At 71.8% G+C, this 2,062-nt stretch overlaps 1 protein-coding gene across 1 annotated transcript in view; it reads right to left on the bottom strand.

Moving 5' to 3' along the window:
- The window catches only part of TFAP2C (transcription factor AP-2 gamma), a 6,560-nt gene extending 6,132 nt beyond the window's left edge, over window positions 1–428 (bottom strand). The window contains 2 exon segments of the mRNA XM_029917975.1: window positions 21–371; window positions 374–428. Coding sequence (XP_029773835.1) covers window positions 21–371; window positions 374–428 — 406 coding nt within the window.
- Window positions 429–2,062: the final 1,634 nt, after the last annotated feature.

Below are 2,062 nucleotides of genomic sequence, written 5' to 3'. Positions count from 1 at the left end.
GAAACCCCGCTGCGGCGAACCGGCCGGAGCGGCGGCGCGGAGCCGCGCGCCCCCGGGGCCCCACCGCGCCAGCTCAGCCCGGACCCGCGCGGCCCGCCCTCCTCCCCGAGGCGCTGCGCGGCGGAGCATTCGTTGCAAAGCCGCCAGTCCGCGGAGCAAAGAGACTTCGAGAAACACCTGGAGGAACTCGCCCTCAAAGCCCGGCGCCGAAGGCCGGGGAGCTCCGACGCCCGAGGCGCTCTGCAGAGCCGGGGCCGAACCCCAGGCCTGGGGCCAGGAGCCGCCGGGGCCGGAGGAGGAGGTCGGCATGCCGTAGGCACCGTGCGGGCTGCGCGCGCTCACCAGCCCGCACATGCCAGCGGCGCCAGACCGAAGAACGTGGGGAGGCTGCGAACGCGGATAAAGCGCACGAAGCGGGAAGTGCGCATCTTCCCCGCCCCGGGGACCCTCCCTTCCACGCCCTCAGGACAAAGACCTCCGGGCAGGCAACGCTCCCAGGCAGGCCGGCCACCGTGCGCCGCCCGAGGAGCTCGGAGGGGAACGCGCCGCAGCCGGGGCTGCCCCCAGCCAGCAGGGTCCACACCGGGTGGGCGAGAGCCAGCGAGGCCGGGCAGGGTCAGTATGCCCACAGATCGGGGTTGGGGGGGGGGGGATCAGGGACCCCTAATAGTGGGCAACCTTGCCTGCGCGCGCCCCTCGCCTCAAGGCCATCCAACTTAATTCTCAAAGGACTTGTCTCCCTGGGTTCGCGGGGGTCACAGGGGTAGCGGGGATCGGGGACATACAATGGCACTGTCGCCCCCTAGCGGAAGTGCCGGGGCCTGCCAACAGGGGCAGCCCCGCGAGGTCCCGCGGGCGCGCAGCACCCCCGCCCCCGGCGCCCCCAGCCCAGGCTCCCCGCTGCCAGCGCCCTGGCGCACACCTCCCGCCGCTCGCGTCTTCCTCTTCCCGCTCGCCGCCTGCCTCCCTCCCACTCTCCGAAACTCTAGCTCAACCTGTCGGACTGGCTGGAGCACTCCGAGCGCTTACGGCCCCATCTGGCCTCGGGGCCCCCCAGCGGCGCTCCCCAGCCCCCACTTCTCTTGAAAGCCAAACTTCTGCTGTTTTCTTGTTTCCCCCGAGGAGTTAGCGGGGCAGGTGACAAGCCCGCCGCGGAGGAGACTCTGCAAAAGTGTCGCCGGCAGGTCGCCTCGTCTGACCCCTTTGCACGGAGAGATCGCGCGTCACAGCCACGTCCAAGACTTGGAGACGGGACGCTCTTCCGAGAAAAGGGGAAGAAGGGCTGATCGGCTCCGCACGGAACCGTCGGGTAAGCTCTGGGGGTGGGATCTGCCGTCCGCTCCCCAGGCCGCCCCCAGGCCGGTGTAGGAACAGGCCCGGGTCAGGAAGAGGGCCCGGGCGAAACGGACCAAGGGGCGTCCGCAAAAGTGGACCCCGGCCCACGAAGGGGCAGAGGCTGGTGCCTGCTCGCCGCTCCCGCGCCCTCGCCCCGACCGCCACCCAGGGGCCCCCGCCTCCCGGGCTGTGCTCGGGCCGGGCCGGGCTGCGCCCCTGCACCCGGCTCACCTCGCAGTCTTCTTCATACTTGACATTATCGGTTATTTTCCACAACATGGCGTCCGGCGCCCCCCAAAACAGTCGCCAGTTAAATCCGGGCTCCCCCCACCCCCCGAGCGGTAAATCCAAAATGGGGGTCACGGTGGCTGGGCGTCTGCCGCCGCCCCCGCCGCGCGAGGGCCTCGCTGTCCGGGTCACTGGACGCGCATCGGCGGCTCTGCGAGCGTAGATGCGGCCGCTGCGCGTGTCCAAGCCGCTGCCGGGGACCCGGGAAGCCGCGCCCGCACTGTGTGTCCCGGCAATAGCCGGGGGACCCGGGCGCCTTAATGAGAAGGAAATTATCATAACTCCTCCCCGGGGGCCGGCACGAAGGCCCCGGCGCCGGGCGGGGCGGCCCCCAGCCAGTCCCTGCCTAGCTCCGCCCTGCACCCCGGCGGGGCGCCGCGCCAAGACCCGCGCTGCGGGGGGCGAGCAGGGGGGAGGCGAGGGGGCGGCCCCTCTCTGA

Source organism: Suricata suricatta, chromosome 12 (assembly GCF_006229205.1).
Source record: "Suricata suricatta isolate VVHF042 chromosome 12, meerkat_22Aug2017_6uvM2_HiC, whole genome shotgun sequence".
NCBI lineage: Eukaryota > Metazoa > Chordata > Mammalia > Carnivora > Herpestidae > Suricata > Suricata suricatta.
This window is presented reverse-complemented; position numbering and strand designations above follow the sequence as displayed.